The sequence below is a fragment of the Rhinatrema bivittatum genome, chromosome 4 (genome assembly GCF_901001135.1).
Source record: "Rhinatrema bivittatum chromosome 4, aRhiBiv1.1, whole genome shotgun sequence".
In the NCBI taxonomy this organism is placed as follows: Eukaryota; Metazoa; Chordata; class Amphibia; order Gymnophiona; family Rhinatrematidae; genus Rhinatrema; species Rhinatrema bivittatum.
In genome coordinates, this window is record NC_042618.1 from 294,154,622 (window position 1) to 294,181,137 (window position 26,516).

The following is a 26,516-nucleotide window of genomic DNA, read 5'->3' on the forward strand; positions in this document are numbered from 1 at the left end:
CGGCTATCAGCGAGTTTGACAGCCGACGCTCAATTTTGCCGGTGTCGGTTGTCAAACCCGCTGACAGCCACGGGTTCGGAAACCGGACGCCGGCAAAATTGAGCGTCCGGTTTTCAAGCTGCGGGCCCATTTAAATTTTTTTTTTTTTAACTTTTTTTTTTAACTTTTGGGACCTCTGACTTAATATCGCCATGATATTAAGTCGGAGGGTGCACAGAAAAGCAGTTTTTACTACTTTTCTGTGCACTTCCCCGGCACCGGCAGAAATTAACGGCTACGTTTCGGTAGGCGCTAATTTCTTAAAGTAAAATGTGTGGCTTGGCTGCACATTTTACTTACTGTATCGCGTGGGAATGACTAATAGGGCCATCAACATGCATTTGCATGTTGCGGGCGCTATTAGTCTTGGGGTGGGGGGGGGGGTGGGGGTTGGACGTGCGTTTTCGACGCACTATTACCCCTTACTGAATAAGGGGTAAATGTATCAGCCTGTTAGTTGGACCTCGCCGAACCAAATCCTTTATTACTGGGGTTAAGGGTAGTGATGGTGCATATCATACTTGTCCACATGATATTGAAGCCAGTTTTGTGGTATATTATTAGAAATTATATGATTCCAAACCTCTCCTTCGGCCAGTGTTGGAGGGTTTTTTCAAAATTTTAATTGGCCACAACTGCTAGACGACAAGCTTTCCGTGGTCAACGCCCGCATCGTGGACTCTGAAATTTTTGCTGATATACAGAAACTGAAAAAGGGGTAAAGTGGCTGGTCCTGATGGGCTCAGCAATGAGTTTTACAAAACCCTGAAATTCTCCTTATTGCCTAGTCTAGTCTTTTATTCAGCTTAAACATCTCCCGTCGGACGAGAATTGTTCGACTATCATTTTATTGCCAAAGAAGGGGCGGGACCCACAAGATATGGAATCTTACAGGCCCATTTCTCTCATTAATGTGGGCATAAAAATCCTCGTGGCGGTCCTGGCGGCCCGGCCCAATACTATTTTGCCTTCTTTGGTGCACTCAGATCAGACTGGCTTTGTCCCTAATCGTCAGGAGGTGGAAAATGTGAGAAGGCTCATTGCCGCCCTTACTTACCACTCACAGGAGGAAGCCCTTATTCTTAGTTTAGATGCCGAAAAGGCTTTTGATTCCCTATCCTGGGATTATATGTTTTGGGTGCTCCAGCAATATGGGATAGTCGGGGATTTTGTCACGTAGTTACAAGTCCTATACCACAATCCTAGTGCTAAAATTCTTATTAACGGGGGCATGTCAGTCCCATTTCCCCTACAATGAGGTGTACGGCAGGGATGTCCACTTCCCCCCTGCTATTTGTATTAGCAATTGAGCCACTAGCTGAAAAGCTTTGGCGGGAAAAAGGATTTTGGGGGATTAGTTTGTGTGGGCACCCTGTTAAAATTGCTATGTTTGCGGATGACATCTTGTTAGTCGTAGGCCGGCCCTGGCAGAGTGTACTGGTTATACTCTCAATTTTCACACAGTTCCAGGACATAGTGGGCCTTCGCATACATTTTTCCAAATCCGAGGCATTGGCCCTACATCCACAGCTTCCTATGAAGTGGCCAGGCTCCTTTCCTTTTATGTGGGCACCTGGGAAGCTGAAATACTTAGGGGTTTGAATCCCAAGAGAGTTGGATAAGCTCTGAGTTAAATATATGTGAAATCTTGGCTACTTTGGGGCAACAGTTGCAGGCTTGGCAGTCTCTTCCCCTCACTTTCTCTGGGCATTGTGCCTTAATCAAAATGATGATTGTTCCTAAATTGCTATATAAGTTGCACATGCTCCCTCTTTGGCTCAAAGTCCACAATCTTAAAAAACTGCAGGCTGGTCAAATTTTTATGGGCGGGTAAGCATGCCTGGATTAAATATCAAACTCTGGTGCACCCTAAAGCTCAGGGGGGGGGGATGGGCCTGCCTGACTTCCGAGCTTACAACATCACCTGTCAGCTGCACTTTATTGGGGAATGGATTCTTGATGCCTATTCTTACTGCAAAGAGGGGATGTTAACCCATATGACTTTGCCCTGGTCCCCTTTATATGTAGTTCAAGCCCCCGCGGCCACGGTACAATCATTAGCCATTCCCAAATGTTTTTTCTATCCATGCTGAAAGGCCTGGCAATGGCTGTTATCTCTACCGACTGCCAGGCTCGTTCTCGTTGCTCACCCCGCTGGTGGGTAACTGTGATTGTCAGCCTGGTACCAGCACAAGTGGGATATTCAAGGCCTGGGCTCGTTGTGGCCTTATGTATGCCTTCCACTATTTTGAAGACGGCGCCCCTCAAGTGTTACAATATGCAACTATGGTTGAAAATTACAAGTTACCACGTAAGTTCTTCTTTGCTTCTCTCCAAGCTCACCACTACCTGCAGGCCTTTCACTGCAGCCAGAGGAGAAACCGCTTTCGCTAAAACTCTGTTCAAATTTGCGTACTCACACAATTCTATCAAAGGATGGAAGAGACTGATTAACAGCATGTTGCTGACTTCTTATCTTGAACTTCTGGCCAGATATTAGACACCGTTTTGTGCGAGGGGCGTCACTGTTACCTTCCTTCTTGTTTCACCTCGCTCCATAAACGGCTGAAGGACTGTGGTTTGCAAGATCTGCAGTTTCGGATTATCCATCATACCATTTGTGATGATGTGCACCATCTTCGTATGGGTCACCTCTCTTCTTCCGTATGTATTAAATGCTCCAAAGCCGAAGGCACCATGTTACATCAGTTGATTCTTTGCTCGTCCCTGGAGACTTTCTGGACTCCGCTAATGGCCTGCGTCACTAAATGTATCCAGCTCCCTCTACAACTGTCTGCTGTTCTTCTGCTGGCTGGACTGCGGGCGCTCTCTGCGCAGTGTTCCGGGGCCCAGGATCGCTTTGGCAGGATTGCTTTTCTACTAGCCTGCTGTACTATACTTGCTGATTGGACTGACCCCTTGGTTATGTCATCACTTGCGGCCTGGCATCATCGCATGATGGACATGGCTCTACTGGAGCGAATGGACTTTCCCAAATCTCCTAAGCCCATGGACAAACACTATGCAGATTGCTGGGCTCACTATTATTTCTCTTCTCTCCTCGGATTTTCAAAGTCAATTGAGTACAGCGGGCTACCACATCACTTGGTACTCCACTCCTCCCAGGGCAAATAACCCCTGAGTGGATTATGCTGCCTACTTTTTTTTTTCTCTTTTTTTCTTCTTGTTTTGCTAGTTTAAGGGTCCTATTAACGTATATGGGAAATGGGGCTTCTGGGCAGGGCTCGCGGGGGGGGAGGCTGTCTCTGTTGGATGAGGTAGTTGTATGGGTGGGACGTGTGAGGCGTGACTGGTATGCATAGCTTGAATGTGAGTGGGGATCAGTTCGGGGGGTTTTGTTTGATTACAGGGGTGGGTGCTGTTACTTAAAAGAAGACTTGCATAACCACTGTACCGATTGTTCTCCTGTTAGTATCGTTTTTCTTGTATACTTCCTCGTGCTTGTGGAAATGCATGTCTTTGCAATAAAAATGATTTTGCAGGGGAAAAAAAAAAAAGGAATCTCTTCGAGGTATAGAACCGAACTCTCCCTGCCTTGGGCCCATTGTTTGGATTCAAGCCATCTCCCCCTCTGTCACCAACAGCACTGTGATTGTTGTGCCCGTTGGCACCTGGTTAGTGCTTGTTGGTCCCCTTTTATGTTAGGGAGCAGCCTGTGGCTAGGGATTCACCCATGTGTGAGGAGTACTATCCTGCTTGTCCTAGGAGAAAGCAGAGTTGCTTACCTGTAACAGGTGTTGTCCTAGGACAGCAAGATGTTAGTCCTCCCAAAACCTGTCCACCACCCCGCGGAGTTGGGTCTCTCTTTACATTTCTTTTCATATAATTCTGTTATAAGACTGAAGAGGGACCCCGTGTGGACGCTTGGTATAGGGCATGCTGGGCATGCTAGTGTGCCTAGTTAAAGTTTCAAAAACTTGGACTTAAGTTTTCCATGTCGGATTCCATCCAATGATGTCACCCATGCGTGAGGACGGCCATCTTGCTGTCCTAGGAGAGCACCAGTTACAGGTAAGCAACTCTACTTTCTTTAAGTTAAAGATTATATATATACAGTTACTTTGATATAGGTATTTTTAATGTATGCCTACATACCATTTTATATTGCTACTGTTTTATCTTTGTTGCTTTGTGTGTGCTTTTCCTTCCTTCCCTAAAAGTCTATACTAAATGGACATCTGACTACTACTGGATCTGAAAATATTGGCTGGCAACAAGCCAACAAGTTGGAATCAGAAAAAGGAACTGAACCCAGGAAGAGAGAAACAACCTTCAGCCCCAGTCAGGATGACAGATTTACAAAAACTGGTTAGTGGGAAAACACCTAACACCAGCCTTTTGGTTTCCTGTCCACTGAATGTAATGGTCTTGTTATCTTGTTGATCTTTTTCCAATCTTACTAATCTGATTCTTATCTTAAAACAATTTAAATACTCTTCTTGACTTGTGTGATTTTATGAATTTTCTCCTATTTTTATTTCCTTTACTATATTATCTACTTTTCCTATTCACTTTACTGACTACTATTTGGACCAATTCTCTTTGAAGGTATGCTCAGTCTTTGTCATCTAGTTCTCATTTCAGCCTCTGTCTGAACTGTAATCTACTTCACAGTTCTATCCCTAACTCTGCATTTCTATACTATTCTCATTCCCATCACAATCTCTGTAATCCAAGCTCTTTAGCTTTCAGACCTGCTGTTCTGTCATTGTTTCCCTCATCTGTCTTCTAGTCCCTTGATTCAGTCTCTACTCCCAACTCCTTCAACTCGCCTATCCTCTCTATCTTTTTAGCTTGATGTCCTGGTTCTCTCGGCTCTGCCTAACTTTATACACACCTAGGATGACCTGCCTCTACATCCAGCACAGGCAACTTCACAAAGCCTTTGGAAGTAATCTATTTTTCATAAGAACATAAGATTTGCCATACTGGATCAGATTAAAGGTCCATAAAACCCAGTATCTGTTGTGTTCCGCGGCCGTGGCGCCCCACGACCGCGGCCCCCTACCTTATCCGCGGCGTTCCTGAGCCCCGGGGGAGGGCTCTGATTCGGGCCGTCGCGCCTGCGCGGCCTCCGGTGCTGCTCGCTGCAGGGGGAGCCATCCTGCTCGCCCCTCGTGGCATCCAGCGGCGTGTCTCCTCCGTGGGGGAAATCTAAGATGGCCGCCACCATCCTTAGGTGCGAGGCCGCGCCTCCTCCACAGATTTAAAGGGACCTAATCCCTTTAAATGGCTTCACCTGTTCTCTATCAGCCAGAGCAGGAGAAGTATAAAAGGCAGCTTCCTCTGCTCATACAGTGACTTGGCAACATCCTTCAGCGCTGTCTAGTCTGCTTGCTTCGGTGAGTTCCTTGAGCTTTGGATCTTGTTCCTGCTTCGTCTATACGTTCCCGGTTCCTGACTTCAGATTGGCCACGGTGATTCTCTGGTGTACGACTTCTGATTGGCAAGCGGTTATCCTTCGGTGTGTGACCTCGGACTGGTGAGCGACGACCCTCTGGCACTCGACCTAGGACTCCTTCCAGACTACCGTCTCCAAGGGCCCGCCTAAGTCCCAGCGGCCCGGGTCCCTACGGGCTCCTCCCGGGGGGACCGTGGGCTTCCAGGGCGAAGCTCCAGTCAGCCCTTGCACCATCACCCTGACCTCTCAAAGGTCCGCCTAAGTCCCAGCGGTCTGGGTCCCTACGGGCTCCTCCTGGGGGGACCACAGACTTCCAGTGGTGAAGACGCAGCTCCTCTTCTCGTCTCTTCATCCGCCTCCACAGGCGCATCAGCCTCTAGTGCCCAGGGTCAGCCGGTCCCGTCTCCTGCTCTGCCTCGCCACCCGACGAGAGAACCTACGGATCCCCCGAAAGGTATACCATCCTCCCGTCGGCCAAGGGTTCACAAGCCTGAGCATAACAGATTGCCAAGTCCATGGACCCGGCAGAGGCATCCGCCCGTCAGGCCATTCCAGGAATGGCCCAACGACTGATGGACCAGCAGAAAACCCTGGACACCCTGGTTTCCTCAGTGTAGAGTTTAAACCAGCATTTTGATGCATTGGGTCCCATGAACCCTACGCTGCCTTCCCCGCCTATGGCTTCTGGGGGTCGGCCGGTCATCCGCCTGCCCACACCGCCACGGTTCTCTGGGGAACCTCGGGCCTGCAGGGGTTTTATGAACCAGTGCAACATGCACTTCCACCTACAGGCCGCTCTCTTCCCAGATGACGCCACCAAGACCACCTTTATCCTGGCTGTTCTTAAAGGGAAGGCCCTAGAATGGGCCTCCCCCCTATGAGAGCGGGACGATCCCGTTCTAAGGAACCTCAGGGAGTATTGGAAGTTGTTCCGAATAAACTTCGGGGATCCGGCTCAAGAAGTTTCGGCAGGCCCGAGACTACTGCAGTTACGTCAAGGCTCGAGGACCTTGGCAGAATACGCCATCAACTTTTGGGCCCTCTCCTCGGAGCTCAGCAGGGGCTCCGACTGCCTCCACACCATTTTCTATCAGGGGCTGAGCCCCCAAATTAAGGTCGAGCTCGCGGGGCGAGAGATACCGAGGTCCTTAAACGCCTTGATCGACTTGGCAGGCCGCATAGATCGGCACCACCAGGAGTGCCGCCAAGAGACCCAGACGACATCTAAGGCCTTAACTCCGTCCAGACGCCCTTGCCATTCGCCCTCACCAAAGGGTAGGTCGGGAACCCCCCGGTCGCTCCCCGATGAACCCATGGATGTGGGACGTGGGAAGTTGTCCTTCCGCAAATGCCATCGGCGAATAAAGAAGGACCTCTGTTTTTATTGCGGTGCAGCGGGTCACCGGATAGCCGCATGTCCTGCGTGATTGGAACTCCCGTGCCTAGGACCAGGGGGAGGTCTCTCCCTAGGCTCAATTTCATCTGCACCTCCACTAACTGTTCCAGTGGCGCTAACGTCACCCATGGGTGAGTTCCATACTTTGCCCTGGTCGTCTCACGCGCCGGCGCAATTTCATAATGCAGAAATTGGTGGAGCACCTGGAGATCCCGCTGGTCCGCATCCCTGCTCCACTGGTCATCTCTTCCATCCAAGGGAAACCCCTCCCAGGTCGTGTGACCCATATGACAGAACCTACCCCGCTACGGGTCGGGCTCCTTCATCGTGAAGAGATGTCGTTCCACATCTTGGAGCAGTCTATGCAGCCGGTAGTCTTGGGCCTCCCGTGGCTCCAAGAACACGGTCCCCAGTTCGAGTGAAAGACTTTACAGCTTACCCATTGGGGCCTGAGCTGTCATGGTAAATGTCTCCAATCAGTAATCCCAGTCTCCTACTCTGTGGCCTCCACCGGTCTTCCAGGCTTGCCGGCGCCTTATGCTTCATACGCGGATGTGTTCTCGAAGCAAAAGGCCGAGATTCTTCCTCCTCATTGATCCTTTGATTGCGCCATCAATCTTCTCCCTGGCACTGAGCCGCCTCGTGGTCGCACCTACGCCCTCTCGCCTGCAGAAACGCAGGCCATGAATGAGTATATCAAGGAAAACCTGGAGAGGGGCTTCATCTGGAAGTCAAATTCCCCCGCAGGGGCTGGATTCTTCTTCGTCGGGAAGAAGGATGGAACTCTCCACCCCTGCATAGACTACCGGGGCTTGAATGCCATAACGGTCAAGGACCCCGCTATCCCTTGCCCCTCATCTCTGAACTCTTTGACCGCTTGCAAGAGGCGAGGATTTTTTCCAAGTTGGACCGTCGAGGAGCTTACAACCTCATTTGAATTAAGGAAGGTGATGAATGGAAGACGGCCTTCAATACCCGGGATGTCCACTATGAGTATTTAGTGATGCCGTTCGGGCTTTGCAGTGCCCCCGCAGTATTCCAGAATACCATGAATGAAATATTCCGCTACCTCCTGTACCAATGTGTGGTGATATATTTGGACGACATCTTGATTTTCTCCGATTCTTTGACCGCCCACCGCTGACACGTCGTCCAAGTCTTACAACGCCTCAGGGAACATAAGCTGTATGCGAAGCTTGAAAAGTGCCTGTTTGAGCAGGAGTCTCTTCCCTTCCTGGGATACATAGTCTCCAGTCAGGGATTCCGCATGGATCCACAAAGCTAAGTGCCATTCGGGAATGGCCACAGCCGTCTGGGCTCAAGGCACTCCAAAGGTTCCTGGTTTTCGCAAACTATTACCGGTCTTTTATCCCTCACTATGCGTCCATTGTGGCGCCAATGACAGCCCTGACATGAAAAGGAGTAGATCCAAAAAAGTGGCCTCCGGGAGCGGAGGTCACCTTCCGCCGTCTCAAGGAGGCATTCATGCAGCAACCATGCCTTCGGCATCCGGATCCGCAACGGCCATTCTTTATCGAAGTGGATGCTTCGGAGGGAGTAGGGGCCGTCCTGAGCCAGGCCTCAGAGGGCCACAAGCTACGTCCGTGTGCCTTCCTCTTCCGCCAGTTCACGCCAGCTGAGCGGAACTATGCCATTGGTAACAAGGAGCTCTTGGCCATCAAAGTGGCCTTAGAAGAGTGGCGCCCATGGCTGGAGGGGGCACAGCACCAGTTCACGGTCTTCACAGACCGCAAAAATTTAGAGTATTTACACCGGGCACAACAGCTCAATCCCTGACAAGCCCGGTGGGCTCTGTTCTTCACCCAGTTTAACTTCATTCTCTGATACAGACCGGCTGAGAAGAATACTAAGGCCAACGCCCTATCACGGGTATTTGATTCCATGGAAGGGTTTGAGGAACCACAGTATATCATTGAGCCATCCCGGATCCACCTGGCAGCTACCACAACCATCCCGCCTGGGAAAACCCTAGTCCCGCCGCACTTGCGGAAACAAGTGCTGGTGTGGGCCCACGATTCCCACTGTTCCAGCCACCCAGGGCAATCCCGCACGTTGCAGCACCTACGCCGGTACTACTGGTGGCCCAAGGTACAGAAGGATGTCCGGGCATATGTGGAGTCCTGCCAGACCTGTGCTCGCCAGAAGAGGATCTCCGGTTCAACCCCAGGCTTACTTCAACCATTGCCTGCCCTGCGGAACCGTGGACCCATGTGGCAACTGACTTCGTGGTGGATCTGCCATTATCCAATGGCAAGACGGTAATATGGGTGGTTGTCGACCGTTTTAGCAAGATGGCGCACTTCGTACCTTTGCCAGGGTTGCCGTCCGCACCACAGCTGGCTCAGCTATTCGCTCAGCACATCTTCCGGCTTCATGGCCTACCTAAAGGCATCCTATCTGATCGAGGGCCTCAATTTATCGCCAAATTCTGGAGGGCCCTTTGCCAGAAGTTCGACGTCACCCTAGATTACAAGTCCGCTTACCATCCACAAACCAATGGTCTCGCAGAGAGAACAAACCAGACCTTGAAGCAATTCCTTCATCTGTATGTTAATGAGAAACAAGACGACTGGGCTAGTCTGCTACCTTGGGCCGAATTTGCGCTGAATTCCCATATCTCAGCAGCTACGGGATCCTCCCTGTTTCAGATAGTGTATGGGAAGCAGCCACGCCCGCCACTGCCTGTTCCCATCACGGTTGCATCTCCAACAGCTCAACTCTCCACCGATGAGTTGCATCGTCTGTGGACATCCACGAAACGCACCCTGATAAGGGCCGGCCAGGCAGCTAAGAGATATGCGGACCAGCACAGAAGGCCGTACCCGCCTCTCAAGCCGGGCCTAAAGGTTTGGTTGTGCACGCAGTTCATCCGGTTGAAGCTGCCATCATCGCGACTGGCCCCGCGATTCATCGGACTGTTTTCCATCATCCGGCAGGTGGGTGCCGTCTCGTATCAACTTCGTCTCCCTCCGTCTCTCATGATTCACAACACGTTCCACATCTCCCTACTGAAGCCTCTGGTACTGTCATGGCCTTCCAGCACACCTCCGACCCCGCAACCTGTTGCCTCAGAAGATGACCTCACCTATCAAGTCCGAGAGGTTCTAGATGTAAAGAAACACAGGAAGAAATGGGAATACCTGATAGTGTGGGAAGGCTTCGGCCCCAAGGAGAACTCCTGGGAACCACTGGCTAATATCCTGGACCGGAATTTGCTGGAGCAGTTCCACAAGGACCATCCAGCTAAACCCAGGCCTCCGGGGAGACTCCCTAAAGAGGGGGGGGGTACTGTTGTGCTCCGCGGCCGTGGCGCCCCACGACCACGGCCCCCTACCTTATCTGCGGCGTTCCTTCGCTGCTGGAGCCCTGGGGGAGGGCTCCGATTCGGGCCGTTGCACCCGCGCGGCCTCCGGTGCTGCTCGCTGCAGGGGGAGCCGTCCTGCTCCCCCCTCGCGGCGTCCAGCGGCGTCTCTCCTCCATGGGGGGAAATCCAAGATGGCCACCGCCATCCTTAGGTGCGAGGCCGCGCCTCCTCCACAGATTTAAAGGGACCTAATCCCTTTAAATGGCTTCACCTGTTCTCTATCAGTCAGAGCAGGGGAAATATAAAAGGCAGCTTCCTCTGCTCATCCAGTGACTTCGCAACGTCCTTCAGCGCTGTCTAGTCTGCTTGTTTCGGTGAGTTCCTTGAGCTTTGGATCTTGTTCCTGCTTTGTCTATACGTTCCCGGTTCCTGACTTCGGATTGGCCACGGTGATTCTCTGGTGTACGACTTCCGATCGGCAAGCAGTGATCCTTCGGTGTGTGACCTCGGACTGGTGAGCGACGACCCTCTGGCACTCGACCTAGGACTCCTTCCAGACTACCGTCTCCAAGGGCCCGCCTAAGTCCCAGCGGCCCGGGTCCCTACGGGCTCCTCCCGGGGGGACCGCGGGCTTCCAGGGCGAAGCTCCAGTCAGCCCTTGCACCATCACCCTGACCTCTCAAAGGTCCGCCTAAGTCCCTACGGGCTCCTCCTGGGGGGACCACAGACTTCCAGTGGTGAAGACGCAGCTCCTCTTCTCGTCTCTTCATCCGCCTCCGCAGGCGCATCAGTCTCTAGTGCCCAGGGTCAGCCGGTCCCGTCTCCTGGTCTGCCTCGCCACCCGACGAGAGAACCTATGGATCCTCCCGTCGGCCAAGGGTTCACAAGCCTGAGCATAACAGTATCCTGTTTCCACCAGTGGTCAATTTAGGTCACAAGTACCTGGCAGGATCCCACAAGGTAAAGAAATTCCATGCTGTTTAACCCAGGGATAAGCAGTGGATTTCTGCAAGTTCACCTTAATAATGGCTTATGGACTTTTCTTCCAGGATTCTGTCCAAACCTATTTTTAAACACAGCTACACTAATAGCTTTCACCAGATCTTCTGGCAACAAATTCCAGAGCTTAATTATGCGTTGAATAAAAATATATTTTCTCTTATTAGGTTTAAATGTATATGTCCCTTAGTCTTCCTACTCACTGAAAGAATAAACAACCGATTAACATTTGCTTGTTTCACTCCACTCTATCACAGTGGTTCTCAACAGGTGTGAGTTGATTGACTTCTCTTACATTGAGCCTGATGGGAGGCTTTTCTCACTTCCTTCTCTTCTTCCTGGTCCAGTGGGAGGCTGTTTCCTCCTTCACTCAGATCTGAGTGAGACATTGCAGCTCCTGCTGTTCTGGGCCTGATGGGTCGCAAACTTTATCTTCTTCTGAGTCTGGGAGTGATTCTGCTGATGAGCTCTTCACCTTGTGGAGGGTGGGGGGAAAAGAGGTTGGGGATGCTGGGAAGATGAAGGTGGAACGGAGAGGGAGTGTGGGGGCTGCTGAGCAGGAAGGGGTGGGAAAGGGGTTGGGGTAGCTGGGCAGGCAGGGAGATGGGATGAAGGGGATAGGGAGTGTCAAGCAGGGGAGAGAGGGAGCACAGGGAAGAGAATGTGGGTGTCAGGAATGCTGGGCAGGGATATGAGTGTGAACAGACGGTTAAAAAGGAGTAATTGGGAAAAGTGAAGGATGATGGAGGCATGGAAGGGGAGTGATATCAGTTTTGGGAATGTGCATTTCTTCTATCTTTGTACTTTGCTTAGTGTAGGAGGATATGTATTTCTGTTTCTAGCTCTCCAGTTTTGCACTGCATGCAGAGTGGCTTTTTGAGGTTTCTGTTCCAGTTTTTGTCTCCACATTTGTAAATTGTGGTCTTTTATTCTGTATTTGGTGAAGGTCGGATCTGTATGTGTGACTGAGATTAAGTATTTTACTAGTAAGTAGGGATTTATATCCATCTTTGTTGCGTTTTCTCATTCTCAGTAGGACATGCATTGGTGCTGCACTGCTGCCGTTTCTTAGGGAGGGCTTTTGCTGTTTTAAGTTCTTGGAATTAGTTTTGCAGTGGTATGGAAGGTTTGCTACACATGTGCTTGAGGTTTTTTTTTTCAGGTTTTATATTTTACAATGCGTCTAGTAGTACGGGAGAGTTTGTGTTTTTGTTACTGAGCACCAGAATCATATCTTTTTTTATATAGCGAGTTGTATTTTAAATATCCTTCTTCTGCTCTGCATCCATTGTTTTGGGGGGGGGGGGGTGCAGGTTCCTGTGGATGCAGAGTATATGTTTAAATTTATCCCTGTGATGGTCAAGTATTCGGTGTGTCACGCCTGTAAGTATTATCTCCCAGGTGTGTCCCAATAGAAAAAAGGTTGAGATCCACTGCTCTATCATACCTCCCTTCGGCCATCTCTTCTCCCAGCTGAAGAGTCCTAACTTCTTTAGCCTTTCCTCATAGGAGAATGCTAGAGAGATAAAGTTCCTGGATGGAATAAATGACAGCTTTATGGAGCAATTGGTTCAGGAACTGACAAGAGAGGGAGCAATTTTAGATCTAATTCTCAGTGGAGCACAGGATTTGGTGAGAGAAGTAACGGTGGTGGGGCCGCTTAGCAATAGTGATCATATGATCAAATTTGAATTAATGACTAGAAGGGGGACAATAAGCAAATCCACGGCTCTCGTTCTAAACTTTCAAAAGGGAAACTTTGATAAAAAGAGAAAAATATTTAGAAAAAAACTGAAAGGAGCAGCTATAAAGGTAAAAAGTGTGGAAGAGGAGAGGTCATTATTAAAAAATACCATCCTAGAAGCACAGTCCAGATGTATCTTTTCTAAGTCTGCTATAACCTTTTTGAGATGTGGTGACCAGAACTGTACACAGTACTCAAGATGAGGTTGCAGTATGGAGCAATATAGAGGCATTATGATATACTCTCTTATCTCCATTCCTTTCTTAATAATTCCTAGCATTCTATTTGATTTCTTAGCTGCTGCTGCACACTGAGCTGAATATTTCAACTTACTTATCTACATTAAATTTCTTTTGCCAATTGCATGCCTAGTCTCTGTTTTGCAAGTCCTCTTGCAATTTCTCACAATCCTCTGGCAATATAACAACTTTGAATAATTTTGTGTCATTGGCAAATTTGACCACCTTATTCATTGTTCCCAATTACATGTCATTTATAAATATATTTAAAAGCTGTGGTCCCAGAACAGATCCCCGGAGCACTCCACTATTCACCTTAGCAGATCGGTGAGGCAAGACTTCACTTGGCTAAATCTGTTAGCTTTGTCCCATTAAAATATGCTTATCTATATGTTCAGGAATTTTGATTCAGGCTAGCTCAGTCAGTAGAACATGAGACTCTTAATCTCAGGGTCGTAGGTTCAAGCACCATGTTGGGCGAGGGAGGTTTAATTACTTTCAACTGAGCATTTCAATATTTTTCTTCCAGAAAATGTTAGTGAAGTACAGGTGACTCCGTTTGTGAGCTCTTAAGTGTCATAAGATGCAAGAATTAAATATAACATCAGTTTCAAATCTCAAGATCATATATGGAAACTTCATTTGCTTCTTATGAAAAAAGAATCCATGTTGAAATTGCCAAATTATTCACCCAGAGGGGAAGCATTTTCTAGAATTTATGAAAGAATTGTACTTAACGTGGAATTGGACTCAGACAGCAACCAGCAAGGGCCCTGACTTAGATGGTCTGGGAAACTGAAGTATGGGGGTGACCTGTATGGTGTGGCAGATGCTACCATGAGCTTGCTGGGCAGACTAGATGGACCATTTGGTCCTTTTCTGCCATAACTTCTATGTTTATGATAGTTTCTACCAGTTTGCCTGGCACAGACGTTTCTCACTGGTCTGTAGTTTCCTGGTTCACACATTGATTCCTTTTCAAAAATTGGCATTATGTTGGCAACCCTTCACTCTTCAGGTACCATAGACTATTTTAATTTACAAATTACCAATAGATCTGCAGGTTCATTTGTCAATTTTTCCAGCATTCTAGGATCTGTGCCATCTGGTCCAGGTGATTTGCTACTCTTTAGTTTGTCAGTTTGCCCTATTAAATCATACAGGTACACTGAAATTTGTTTCAGTTGTACAGAATCATCACTTTTGAATATCATTTGTGGCATGGGTAACTTACATTTCCCTCAGTGAAGATCAAAATGAGGAATTCATTTAGTCTTTCTGCTATGGCTTTGTCATCCTTAATTGCCCCCCATACTCATCATTCATCTAATGGTCCAACTGACTCCCTTACAGGCTTTTTACTTTGAATCTTCCTGAATGAGTTTTTGCTCCTGGGGCAAGCTTATTTTCAAATTCTCTTTGCCTTTTTTTTTAATCAATGCTTTGCATCTAACTTATCAGTGCTTATGTTTCCTGTTTTTTTCATTCAGTTCCCTTTTCCATTTCTTGAAAGGTGTTCTTCCTCTTCATCTTGGTAAGCCAGTCCACACCAGTGGGTTGTGCACTCCAACCAGTAGATGGAGACTGAGAATGACGATTCACTAATGTCACCCTCATATAGGTCAGCTTAGGCACCAGCCAACCAGTATTTCTCCATCTCCAGCAGTTGGTGGACATGCATCCTTGCTTATGGACTGCAGTCTGCTAGGATTGAACAGGCCATATTGACCTCTTGTGGTGATAGCATTGGCTCCCTCCCTCAGTTGAGAATCTGGAAGAATTCAGGAGATAAATTCAGGACAGGCGAGAGGTGAAGGCTGAGGCCCTAGCCCTGCTCCTGACAGGGAAAGAGCTCCGGTAGGGTAAGGAGGTCTTGGGCTCGGCCCTGCTGCATAGTCCTCATCTCTATCTAGTCCTTCTCTCTTCCCTCTGCTCTCTGTTCCCTGCAGTTCTTGCTACTGTGGGCTGGTTCAGTCTTTTTCAGTGTGGTTGGCCGGGAGAGTTTAAAAAAAAATGTAAAAAGTGCGTGTTGGACAGCGCTGAGATCGGGTGCTGACACGCTACTTATAGGGCCTGTCAGGAGCGAGAAAGAAAGCTGTGATCATGGCCGCACGGTTGGGAAATGCTGCGGTGCTATTTTTGAAGCTGGCCCGGAGATCAGCATGGCAGTGCAGGGAACATGCGGCAGGTGCCATTTTGGTTGTTTGCAGGAGCTGCTGATATACACAGTTGGAGGCGTTTGCTCATTTCTGTCGGGGGAGAGAGAGAGTGAGATGGTGTCGGAGAGAACGCGGGAAGAAACTTCGCATCTGCTTTGCCTGCCTTATGAGGGTCCTTATCCCACGAAGTCCCTCAGTGTTTGCCGGAAGTGTGTGGAGGTGCAGGGAGATGTCTCCTCAGAGGAATTTGTTTCTGCAGGGAGAGACTCCCACTTTACAAGAAGAAGGTATGGTGGCTGCTCCTACCAGGGAGGGTGAGGAGTCTTCTCCCTTGCCTCTCCTACTGATCCCCTCGGGAATGGGCTCAGAGAAGGTTTTGCCTACCCCAGGGATGGATCTTTCTGCCATTTCGTGGGTGGAATTTAAGGGCCTTCAGGCTTTGTCAGGGGCAGGAAGGGTCCCGGGAGGAAGCTATGGATCGCCTGCTTCAGAGGTCTCCCTCCTTGGGTCCTAGGAAGCGCTCCAAGGAGTCACTGTTTCCTCTCAAAGGGGGAAGAAGAGAAGGTGAAGACTGGGATCTTTCAGGACACTTGGAGAGTTGGGATCCTCAGTGGAGGATCCCAACAAGCCATTTTTGGAAGCGGGAGAGATTACCTCAGGTGCTGAGCCTTATAGAACAATGCTTTGGCTCTTTCACAGGGACGAGATGTCTGGTTTAATTTTGCAGACCTTGAAAGCCCTTGGTTGTGAGGAGACCTTGCCAGCAGTGGCTAAGGATCCGAAGAACCATCCTGTGATGTTAGTTTGTGCAAGGCATCCTTGTTTTTTCCTCTGTATGAGGCCGTCTAGGAGCTTAGATTTGGAATGGAGCGCACCTGGGGCTAATTTTAAAGAAGGTCACTCCTTAGCAAGATTGTATCCTATGGATCCTAAAGCTAGGGAGCAGCTCCAGTTTCTCAAAATGGCTGCCTTGGGCTGCGTGGTGACAGTGGACCACCATTCAGGTAGAAGGAGGTATTGCTTTAAAGGACGCTCAAGATCAGAAGAGTGAGGCAATTTTGAAGAAGACCTGTGAAGTGATGGCCATGAATCGCCTAATCTCTGCTTGCTGTTGTATGGTGGCAAGGGCCAGGTTACAGCTGGCCCAGAAAGCTCTGGGCAAGAATAGCCTATACCTTGAACTGGGAGTAGCCTTCCTGCTGGATGCTGGCTATGATTTGGTGCATGGGGTGGCTTCACTGATTGCAGCCCAAAGACTCCTTTGACTGCGAAACTGGTCTGCTGATACTATTTCAAAGTCAAACCTTACCAAGTTGCCTTTTAAAGGGAGGGAGTCAAAATGTCCTCGGTTACCAGTGGATAGGAAGTCAACTCCCTGGTTTTCTCGGTGATGGGGCAGTTTCGGAGCTTTCTGCGTTTTTGCTCTAACAGAGGTTCGAGTAGTCCGAGTTGATGTACGCTCAGTAGGTCTCAGTCTTTCGAGCAAAGAAGCCAGGTAAGGATGGCGCCTCTGGATCCAGAGCTTTTCAATCCTCCCAATGAAGGTTTGGGGGTCCATCTTCTGGTTCCAGAGGTAGGCGGATACCTGTCTCAATTTTAAGAGCATAAGAACATAAGAACATGCCATACTGGGTCAGACCAAGGGTCCATCAAGCCCAGCATCCTGTTTCCAACAGTGGCCAATCCAGGCCATAAGAACCTGGCAAGTACCCAAAAATCGGGTATTTGCCAAGAGATGGACCCATATCACTTACGACCAGTGGGTTTTGGAAGCGGTGCGTGACTGGTATGCCTTGGAACTTATCCATTCTCTCATATGTTTTTATGATTTCCTTCTGCAACTCCATGGAAGAGATCAGCGGTCCAGTCCATGTTGCAACAGCTGCTTGCCCTGAAGGCCATTATTCCAGTTCCAAAGGATCAGGAAGGTATAGGGTGCTATTCAATTTACTTTAAGGTTCCCAAGAAAGAGGGCTCATTTCGACCTATTCTAGATCTCAAAGAGGTCAGTCGATCCCTTCGAGTTACTCATTTTCAGATGGAAACGTTAAGATCAGAGATGGTGGCGGTGCAGAAGGCAGAATTTCTCACGTCCCTGGACCTCTCGGAGGCTTACCTGCATATACCGATTCGCAAGCAGAATCAGACGTATTTGCACTTTGCATTTTTAGGTTTGCACTACCAATTTCAAGCGTTGCCCTTTGGCTTGGCCACAGCACCCAGAACCTTTTCCATTGTGATGGTAGTTGTGGTTGTGGCCCTCAGAAAAGAGGGCATTCTCGTTCATATTTGGACAACTGTCTAATCAGAGCCAAGTCTTTAGAGGAGAGCCGAATGGTCTTGAGCAGGGTGATTCAGTTGTTAAAGCACCTGGAATGGGTAGTGAACTTAACCAAGAGCAACCTGCAGCCATCTCAGGTTCTGGAGTACTTGGGCGTTCGGTTTGATGTGGCTCAAGGCAAGGTGTTTCTTCCAGAGTCTCGCATAGAGAAGATCTGGGGGGTCATGTCGAGGCCTGCGGTTGGCAATTGGTCCATACGGCTGGTTGTATCTGCAGATGGGATTGATGGCCATGATGAAAGAGGTTGCATCTTGGGCGCAAGCTCATATGCATCCTCTGCAGTGGTCCCCCCTGAATCGATGAAATCCCCAGTCTCAGGAGTACAATGTGACATTGACCTTATCGCCAGAGTTGAGGCAGAAGTTGCTCTGGTGGTTAAAATAGGGAGCTTCTCAAAAAAGGTATGGATTTGGAGACTCTCGAGTGGTTGGTGGTCACAACGGATGTGAGTCTCCAGGGCTGGGGAGCTCACTGTTAGGAGTTGGTGGCGCAAGGCCAGTGGGCTTCTGAAGAGGTGTTTTGGTCTATCAACTGGCTAGAGGGCCGAGTGATCCGATTAGCCTTCCTGAAGTTCGCAGACCGGTTGGAAGGAACAGCAGTGAGGATTCAGACAATGCGACATCAGTGGCTTACATAAATCATCAAGGGGGTCTCAAAGTTGGCAAGCCTCTCTAGCAATGGATGCCCTTCTTCCATGGATGGAACTTCAATTGCAGGCACTGTCGTCAACTCCTGCTATATGCGAGGCTAACGTGTGAGCAGATTCTCAGGCATCACGAGTTGGATCCGGGAGAATAGGAATTGGTTCCGAGGTCTTTCACCTCATCGTGGATCCCTGGGGTTGTCTCTTTCTAGATGTAATGGTGAGTCACAGGAATGCGAAAGTGGAAAGATTCTACAGTCTGACAAGATATGTTCAAGCACTCGAAGTGGATGAGCTAGTTCAGTTTTGGCCACAGGAGAAGTTACTCTATGCGTTTTTTGCCGTGGCCCATGATTGGCCGGTTACTGCAAAAGATAGCATGACATCCAGGCGTGATGCTTCTGGTGGCCCCGGATTGGCTGTGGTAGGCAAATCTGCATCGTCTTCTTATGGGGGATCCATGGCAGCTCCCTCTTCTCGAGGGGGGCTGTTGCAGCAAGGCCCAATATTTTATGACAATCCGGGTCAGTTTTGTCTTACAGTTTGGCCCTTGAAAGGGCTCGGCTCGGCTCATAAAGCGATGTTACTTGGGGCTCTTCTGAGAGCGCATAAGTTTTCCACCTTGTTGGCCTATATCTGCATCTGGCGGGTTTTTGAGCATTGGTGTTAGAATCATGCTTGTCTTCCCGCTTCGGAGCCTGTTCCCTTAATCTTGGATTTTTTACAGGAAGGTCTGAGTAAGGAGTTGGCCTTGAACATGATGAAGGTGCAGGTGGCTGCTATAGCGTGTTATCAGAGCCACGTGCAGGGGAAGCCTCTCCCTTCGCACCCGGACATGTCTAGGTTCTTGAGGAGAATGAAACACCTTAGGCTTCTTTTGCGTTTCCCAGTACCCTGAGGGATTTGAATCTGGTCCTCTCCTTTCTGGCAGGTCTGACCTTTCGTCCTCTTCGGGGTATTTCCTTGCGTTTGCTGACCCTGAAGACACTGTTTCTGGTAACTATTTGTTCAGCAAGGTGGATTTCAGAATTGCAAGCCTTGTTGTGCAGAGTGTCTTTTTTTTATTATGATGCTGGATAGGGTGCAGATACGGACAGTACCTACCTTTTTCTGAAGGTGGTTTCGAACTTTCACTTAACTCAGTCACTTAAATCAGTCAGTTTTGTTGACATCCTTAAACAGGACTATCAGGATTTCAGGAAATTGTGGCCATTGAATGTGCAGTGGTATTTATTGCACTATCTGGAGGTTACGAACAATTTAATCGGATCAGCTTTTTCTTCTTCAACAGGGGGTGAAGAAAAAGGAGGTGGCTTTTTGGGGCACAGTGTCTCATTGGATTAAGGAAGTGGTGACAGCATTGTGGATTCTGGGAAGCCCCTTCTGAGGCAAGCTCAGGCACATTCGACCTGGCCACAGGCGGTTTCCTGGACAGAATTGTGTTTTGCTTTCTCCAGCAGAGATCTGTAGAGCGGCAAATTGGTCTTCCTTGCATACATTTGCCAGGTATTACTGGCTGGATGTGGCGGCACGAGAGGATCCTGCCTTTGCGAGGGTAGTGCTACTTGGGCCTTTGGTGCATCCCACTGGTGTGGACTGGCTTGCCGGATGAAGAGGAAGGTAAAATTACTTCTTAGTTGATAATTTCCTTCCCTCGAAGTAGGGCAAGCCAGTTCACCATCCCACCCCAAACTGCCTTTGGGGCGGTTGACTTTCTTCTGTTTTGCAACATCCTTGTTAAGAATGAGATTCAAGGATCTCCCATGGAGCTAGACTAGCACAAAACCAGGTAAGTGAGTCCCGTTTCTAGGAGATTCTGGTTTTCTGATTGTCCTAGGTAACTACTGTTAATGGAGCTGAGTCCAGTGTTTCCATTATTTAAAAGAAAAAAAAAAGAGAATAAACACAAGATTAATTTTTAACAGTGTTTATAGGATGCAATATTTCTTGTTGTTTAGTGGTTAGTGTCCACAGTTTGCTTTTGAAGAAAATACTGGCTGACTGGTACCTGAACTGAGCTATATGAGGGTGACATCAGCAAGTTATTGTTCTCCGTCTCCATCTGCTTGTTGGGAGTGCACAACCCACTTGTGTGGACTGACCTGCCCTACTTCAAGGAAAGGAAATTATCAGGTAAGAAGTAATTTTACCTTTTAGCTATTATAGCCTCTCTCACCTCACTTTTTAACCATGCTGATACTTCCACCTTTTCTAATGTGTGAAATGCATCTGGTCTGGGCTTCCCAAAATGATATTTTTAAACAAGATGTTATTTCCAAGATGGCCTTTCCTTGTGGAAAGGCAGTATGAATCCGACCTAGAAGTCTTTCTGAGCATGTGCAGGTGTTCCAGCACAGATGCCACTGTGTAAACCTCCTCAATCCTTTTTTCTTCTGCAAAAGCAAAAAATTATTTTTTGCGTGCTCATCTGCCACCCCATTGTTTGCTCTTTAATTTGGAAAGAGGGAATGCATTCTATTTATATTGGTGTAATATACAGACCTCCATCAGAGACAGAGGAATTAGAGATTTAACAGAGAATATTCACAAAATTGCTATGAAAGAGGAGGTGCTATTGTTAGGAGATTTCAATTTGATGGATGTGGATTGGGAGGTCCCAGCTATCTTCTTAGAGACAAGGGAGATCCTGAATTCTCTGCAAGGAGAATTGTTCTGTCGATTGGTAATGGAACCTACATGGAAGGAGCAATTCTGGACATAGTGCTTACCAATGGGGATAATATCTCTGATGTTGATGATGATCATCTAGGATCCAGTGATCCACTGAATGGTCTGATTCAGTATTAGAGCACAAGAGATAAAAGTTAATTCAAAAGCAAGGGTCCTAGACTTCAGGAAAACTAATTTTGTAAAAATGGGAGAGTACCTCAAGGAGTCACTAGCTAGTTGGGAAAATCTAGGGGAAGTAGAAGAGCAGTGGGCAAAATTAAAAAGAGATATAAGGGCAACTAACCCTTTTATTAGGAAAGTAAATAAAGGAAAGAGAAGCCACTATGGTTTTCTAAAGAAGCTGAAAAGATAAGGGAGAAAAGGTTAGCATTCATAAATTGCAAGAGATCACAGGCAGTGGAAAACAAGCAACAATATCTGGAAAAGCTAATGGATAAATTTTTAAAGCCCGGCACACACAAATACCAGGAGATAAGTGCGTGGCTGGGCCGTGCGCATGCCGAGCGCATGCCGAGCGCATTTTCAAAATGGCCTGGCCAGGTGTGTACCTTTTGTTCCTGTACATACTCAGATCATTCCAGACCAGTGGGTTTTAACATAACATAAGACATGCCATACTGGGTCAGACCAAGGGTCCATCAAGCCCACATCCTGTTTCCAACAGTGGCCAATCAAGTCACAAGTACCTAGCAAGTACCCAAACATTAAATGGAACCCAAGCTACTATTCCTGATTAATAGCAGTTTATGGACTACTCCTCTAGGAACATATCCAAACCTTTTTTTTAACCCAGTTACACTAACTGCCATAACCACATCCTCTGGCAATGAATTTCAGAGCTTAGTTATGCATTGAAAAAGAAATTTCTCAGATTTGTTTTAAATGAGCTACTTGCTAACTTCATGGAGTGTACCCTAGTCCTTATATTATCTGAAAGAGTATATAACCTATTTGCATTTACCTGTTCAAGTCCTTTCATGATTTTGTAGACCTCTATCTTATCCCCCCTCAGCCGTATCTTCTCCGAGCTGAATAGCCCTAATCTCTTCAGCCTTTCCTCATAGGGGAGCTGCTGTATGCCCTTTATCAGTTTGCTCGCCTTTCTCTGTACTTTCTCCAGTACAACTATATCTTATTTGAGATGTAGCAACCAAAATTCCATACAATATTCAAGGTGCAGTCTCACCATGGAGCGATATAGAGGCATTATGACATCCACTGTTTTAATGATAGGTTACATTCTCTTCCTAATAATTCTTAACATTCTTTTTGCTTTTTTGAATGCCATTGCACACTGAGTCAATGATTTCAATGTATTATCCACTATGACATCTAGATCTCTTTTCTGGGTGCTAATTCCTAAGAGAAGAGCATAAGGACATGCCATACTGGGTCAGATCAAGGGTATATCAAGCCCAGCATCCTGTTTCCCACAGTGGCCAATCCAGGCCATAAGAACTTGGCAAGTACCCAAAAACTAAGTCTATTCCATGCTACTGTTGCTAGTAATAGCAGTGGCTATTTTCTAAGTCAACTTAATTAATAGCAGGTAATGGACTTCTCCTCCAAGAACTTATCCAATCCTTTTTAAACACACCTACACTAACTGCAATAACCACATCCTCTGGCAACAAATTCCAGAGTTTAATTGTGCGTTGAGTGAAAAAGAACTTTCTCCGATTAGTTTTAAATGTGCCACATGCTAACTTCATGGAGTGCCCCCTAGTCTTTCTATTATCCGAAAGAGTAAATAACTGATTCACATTAACCCATTCTAGACTCTCATGATTTTAAACACCTCTATCATATCCCCCCTCAGCCATCTCTTCTCCAAGCTGAAAAGACCTAACCTCTATAGTCTTTCCTCATAGGGGAGCTGTTCCATTCCCTTTATCATTTTGGTCGCCCTTTTCTGTACCTTCTTCATCGCAACTATATCTTTTTTGAGATGCAGCGACAGTATTCAAGGTGCAGTCTCACCATGGAGCGATACAGAGGTATTATGACATTTTCCGTTTTATTCACCATTCCCTTTCTAATAATTCCCAACATTCTGTTTGCTTTTCTGACTGCCGTAGCACACTGAACAGATGATTTCAATGTGTTATTCACTATGATGCCTAGATCTTTTTCTTGGGTGGTAGCTCCTAATAAGGAACCTAACATTGTGTTACTATAGCATGGGTTATTTTTCCCTATAAGCATCACCTTGCACTTATCCACATTAAATTTCATCAGCCATTTGGATGCCCAATTTTCCAGTCTCAGAAGGTCTTCCTGCAATTTATCACACTTTGCTTGCGATTTAACTACTCTGAACAATTTTGTATCATCTGCAAATTTGATTACCTCAATTGTCTTATTTCTTTCCAGATCATTTATAAATATATTGAAAAGTACGGGTCCCAATGCAGATCCCTGAGGCACTCCACTGCCCACTCCCTTCCACTGAGAAAATTGTCCATTTAATCCTACTCTCTGTTTCCTGACTTTTAGCCAGTTTGTAATCCACGATAGGACATCTCCACCTATCCCATGACTTTTTACTTTTCCTAGAAGCCTCTCATGAGGAACTTTGTCCAACGCCTTCTGAAAATCCAAGTATACTACATCTACTGGTTCACCTTTATCCACATGTTTATTAATACCTTCAAAAAAGTGAAGCAGATTTGTGAGGCAAGACTTGCCTTGGGTAAAGCCATGCTGACTTTGTTCCATTAAACCATGTCTTTCTATATGTTCTGTGATTTTGATATTTAGAACAATTTCCACTAATTTTCCTGGCACTGAAGTCAGGCTAACTGGTCTGTAGTTTCGCGGATCGCCCCTGGAGCCCTTTTTAAATATTGGTGTTATATTAGCCACCCTCCAGTCTTCAGATACAATGGATGATCTTAATGATAGGTTACAAATTTTTACTAATAGGTCTGAAATTTCATTTTTTAGTTCCTTCAGAACCCTGGGGTGTATACCATCTGGGCCAGGTGATTTACTACTCTTCAGTTTGTCAATCAGGCCTATCACATCTTCTAGGTTCACCTTGATTTGGTTCAGTCCATCTGAATCATTACCCATGAAAACCTTCTCTGATCCGGGTATCTCCTCAATATCCTCTTCAATAAACACTGAAGCAAAAAAATAATTTAATCTTTCCGCGATGGCCTTATCTTCTCTAATTGCCTCTTTAACCCCTCGATCATCTAACGGTCCAACTGACTCCCTCACAGGCTTTCTGCTTCGGATATATTTTAAAAAGTTTTTACTGTGGATTTTTGCCTTTATGGCCAACTTCTTTTCAAATTCTCTTTTAGCCTGTCTTATCATTGTCTTACATTTAACTTGCCAACGCTTATGCATTATCCTATTTTCTTCTTTTGGATCCTTCTTCCAATTTTTGAATGAAGATCTTTTGCTAAAATAGCTTCTTTCACCTCCCTTTTTACCCATGCCAGTGATCGTTTGGCTTTCTTTCCACCTTTCTTAATGTGTGGAATACATCTGGACTGTGCTTCTAGGATGGTATTTTTTAATAATGACCTCTTCCACACTTTTTACCTTTATAGCTGCTCCTTTCAGTTTTTTTCTAAATATTTTTCTCTTTTTATCAAAGTTTCCCTTTTGAAAGTTTAGAACGAGAGCCGTGGATTTGCTTATTGTCCCCCTTCTAGTCATTAATTCAAATTTGATCATATGATCACTATTGCTAAGCGGCCCCACCACCGTTACTTCTCTCACCAAATCCTGTGCTCCACTGAGAATTAGATCTAAAATTGCTCCCTCTTTGTCAGTTCCTGAACCAATTGCTCCATAAAGCTGTCATTTATTCCATCCAGGAACTTTATCTCTCTAGCATGTTCTGATGATACATTTACTCAGTCAATATTGGGGTAATTGAAATCTCCCATTATTACCGCACTACCAGTTTGGTTAGCTTCCCTAATTTGTCTTAACATTTCACTGTCCATCTCATCATTTTGACCAGGTGGACGGTAGTGTACTCCTATCACTATATTCTTCCCGAACACACAAAGGATTTCTACCCATAAAGATTCGATTGTGCATTTAGTCTCATGCAGGATATTTATCCTATTGGACTCTATGCTATCCCGGACATAAAGTGCCACACCGCCTCCTGGGTGCTCCTCTCTGTCATTGCGATATAATTTGTATCCCGGTATAGCACTGTCCCATTGGTTATCCTCCTTCCACCATGTCTCTGAGATGCCAATTAAGACTGTCATTATTCACTGCTATACATTCTAATTCTCCCATCTTACTTTCTAGACTTCTGACATTAGCATACAAACATTTCAAAGTTTATTTTTTGTTTGTATTTTCATGCTGCTTTTTAATTGATGGGGATAAGTTAGAATTTTTTAGCTCAGGTGAGTTTTTAGTTACAGGCACTTGGACTACTTTTCTTATTATTGGAACCTCACTGTCGGGATGCCATAATTCTAATGCATCATTAGTATCCTTTGAAGATACCTCCCTCCGAACCATTCACTGCTGAGCGACAGTAGGCTTTCCCCTTTGTTCTAGTTTAAAAGCTGTTCTATCTCCTTTTTAAAGGTTAGCGCCAGCAGTCTGGTTCCACCCTGGTTAAAGTGGAGCCCATCCCTTCGGAAGACTCTCCCCACCCCTTCCCCATCCCTACCAGCAGATGGAGTCAGAGAACAAAACTTTTGACACTGCTACATAATAAAGTCTCTCAGTATCTCTCTGACTCCAGCAGATGGCTAAGATGCAAACCTGCAGTCTAGGTCCTAGTTAAAAAAGAAAAAGTTTAGGAAGTGTTAAGTAGTTGACTTTGCTCCCTGAGGTGTGTAGTGTTTGGGTAATTGCCAGGTTTTTGTGGCCTGGTTTTGGCCTCTGTTGGAAACAGAATGCTGGGCTTGATGGACCCTTGGTCTGACCCAGCATGGCAATTTCTTATGTTCTTATGAGGTCTCGGCCCTAGGTCTGCGTGCGTCGGTCTGTGCCAGCATGATGCATTGGGCCTGTCTGTGTTGGGTCCAGAAAGCTTTGGGGGGTGCTAAGTCTGTCTACTCTTTCCTTGCAGGCTGTCCACCTGGAGGCGGGGGTCGACTATGTGGCGGATGTGCTGTATGACTCTGCTTGTAGTATGGCTTCCTCCGTTGTGGCCCATAGATTTTTGTGGTTGCAGAACTGGTCGGTGGATTTGTCCTCCAAGGCACAGCTTTGTAATCTCCCCTTTAAGGGAAAGCTCCTGTTCGAGGAGGATTTGGACCAGTTGGCGAAGGAGACGAAAGGCCATAGGTTGCCGGAGGATAGGAGACCGAGTAAGAAGGTGTTTCTGTCCCAAGATCATTTTAGAGGCTCACGTAGGTTTCGTACCAGTAAACCTGCTCTTCCTCCTGTGTCCAAGCCAAGCCCCGGTTGTCAGCAGACCTTTTGTGGGGGCCGTTGGACGTCCGGAGATAGCGCAGGCATGGGCTCGGGAGGGAGCAAGCCTGCCCAGTGAGGCCAGGGGTCCCCACCCCTGCGTAGAAGCTGT

General features: G+C 47.1%; 1 protein-coding gene across 2 annotated transcripts in view; it reads left to right on the forward strand.

Moving 5' to 3' along the window:
• The window catches only part of ARHGAP11A (Rho GTPase activating protein 11A), a 237,228-nt gene that overhangs the window by 204,915 nt on the left and 5,797 nt on the right, over positions 1-26,516 (forward strand). For both annotated transcript variants that reach the window (XM_029600193.1, XM_029600194.1), the window contains exon 10: positions 4,221-4,368. In XM_029600193.1, coding sequence (XP_029456053.1) covers positions 4,221-4,368 — 148 coding nt within the window. The remainder of the gene's footprint in view (positions 1-4,220; positions 4,369-26,516) is intronic.